The sequence below is a fragment of the Capsicum annuum genome, chromosome 10 (assembly GCF_002878395.1).
Source record: "Capsicum annuum cultivar UCD-10X-F1 chromosome 10, UCD10Xv1.1, whole genome shotgun sequence".
Lineage (NCBI taxonomy): Eukaryota > Viridiplantae > Streptophyta > Magnoliopsida > Solanales > Solanaceae > Capsicum > Capsicum annuum.
The window spans coordinates 210,019,666-210,021,460 of NC_061120.1; the positions used below are offsets into that span (position 1 = coordinate 210,019,666).

Consider the following 1,795-nt stretch of genomic DNA (forward strand, 5'->3'; position numbering starts at 1 on the left):
GTCGAAGATGCATTACTAACTTTCAATACATCCAACAAAAATATATAATTGATTAAAAATTTATAATATAAGAATAAAAATTTATATAAATATAATAAATTAAGTTGTATGTTTATGATATTTTTTTCTAATTCTAATCATCTACCAAACTAAACCCTTGTTATTTAAAAAGTTATATATGAGTTCTTTTTAAAGAGATATTCTACTCACAATTTTCTATCAACTCTACTACTCGTCTACTCCCCATCTCTCTCTCTTTCAATTATGACTCAGCTTGATTCCGAATCACTAAATTCTACTAACTCCCTCGGAAATAACGACCGGAAAATCGTATGCGAAACCCTAGCAATAGCCGGCGCCGGCGTCCCACCAGAAGAGCTTCCACCGGACTTCCCACCGGAATCATTCTGCTTGTCAAAAGAAGCCGAACTCGATTGGTTTGATCGTAACGCATTTCTGGAACGTAAAGAGTCTGGTAAAGGTAACAGTTCACATTCAATGAATGTATCTTCGAATTTGAATTCGAGCTCGCAACGAGTACCATTGACTTTAAAAACAAAAACTACTTTTTTCGGATTACCGAAAAGCAGTAGCTCCGTTGATCCGAAGAGAAAAACATGTAAACCAGTGAATATACGTTTTTTTCCGACGAAACGGTCTGAATCGGCGTTGAAAGCGGTTGCTGAACCGGAACCAGTATCGCCAAAGGTTTCATGTATGGGAAGAGTGAGATCGAAGAAAGGTCGTAAAGGATCAGCATCATGTGAACCGGGTTCAACGAAATGTGAGATATCTACATTACAGAGATCAAAGAGCAGTAAAGCGCCGCCGGTTAAAAGGAAAATCAGAATTTATTCACGTGTACTTTCATTGTTGGGATTCAGTCGAAGGAACATCAAACCGGTAATGGCTAGTACAGAGAAAATGCATGATTTCGTACCTGAAGAAGAACCGGTTCAGCATAGAAAGAGTAATGCCTTGTGTGATGAACCGGTTCAGCGTAGAAAGAGCAATGCCTTGAGAATTGCGGTGAGTGATGAACCGGGAACCGGTCCAACCGGTTTAGGAGGGATGATGCGGTTCACATCGGGCCGGAGATCGGAATCATGGGCCGCCGAGGAGATAGATACAGTGTTGTCGGAGTTGGGTTCAGATCGGAAAGTGGTGGGGGTCCACTAATGGAAGAAATTGAATTTCCAAGTCAATTAGCGCGGTAAAATTGACTTTGAAAGGTTGTTAATCCGACGTGGCAGTAAAATTTACGATATTTTTACTTTTTTTTATTGTTCTTAAACCAATATATTTTTTTGTTTTCAATTTTTGTTGGTTTAATTAGTTATGTGAGAATTATAATGTAAATTTTTCTTGAACAAAGTAGGTAGTATTATCCATAAATACCTGAATGTTACGTAAGTACAACTAGTATAACGATATACGTAGTGTAATTTTTCAAATAAAATCTGAAAAAGATAGTATATGTAGAAATTTTATTTTAATTACCCATAGAAATTAAAAAAAGTATTTCTAATAAAATCTCAATTTAAATAAAATTAAATAGTTCAAACTGCTTATAAATGGAATGTAGGGTTGTGATAGCAACAATAACTAAAATAATGAAAAACTGAGAGTTTACGGAACAAGAAAAGTAATAATAACGAAATCATGTAAAACTCGAAATGCAAAAAACTATTAAAAGCTGAAATTAAAATCAAGAAATTACGAAAATAGTATTAATACTACTAGTAAGAAGGAAGGCACCACAAAGCCTATTATGATAGTTATATAGAGTTATGCA

General features: G+C 35.2%; 1 protein-coding gene across 1 annotated transcript; it reads left to right on the forward strand.

Annotated features, from left to right (window-relative positions):
* The first annotated feature begins 207 nt into the window (after positions 1-207).
* On the forward strand, positions 208-1,395 carry LOC107845114. The gene has a single exon (XM_016689373.2). The coding sequence runs from the start codon at positions 265-267 to the stop codon at positions 1,177-1,179; it is 915 nt and encodes a 304-aa protein (XP_016544859.2). The 5' UTR covers positions 208-264; the 3' UTR covers positions 1,180-1,395.
* The last annotated feature ends 400 nt before the right edge of the window (positions 1,396-1,795 follow it).

Excerpts from the sequence above, each read along its gene's own strand:
- LOC107845114 (XM_016689373.2), top strand. The coding sequence starts at position 265 with ATGACTCAGCTTGATTCCGAATCACTAAATTCTACTAACTCCCTCGGA.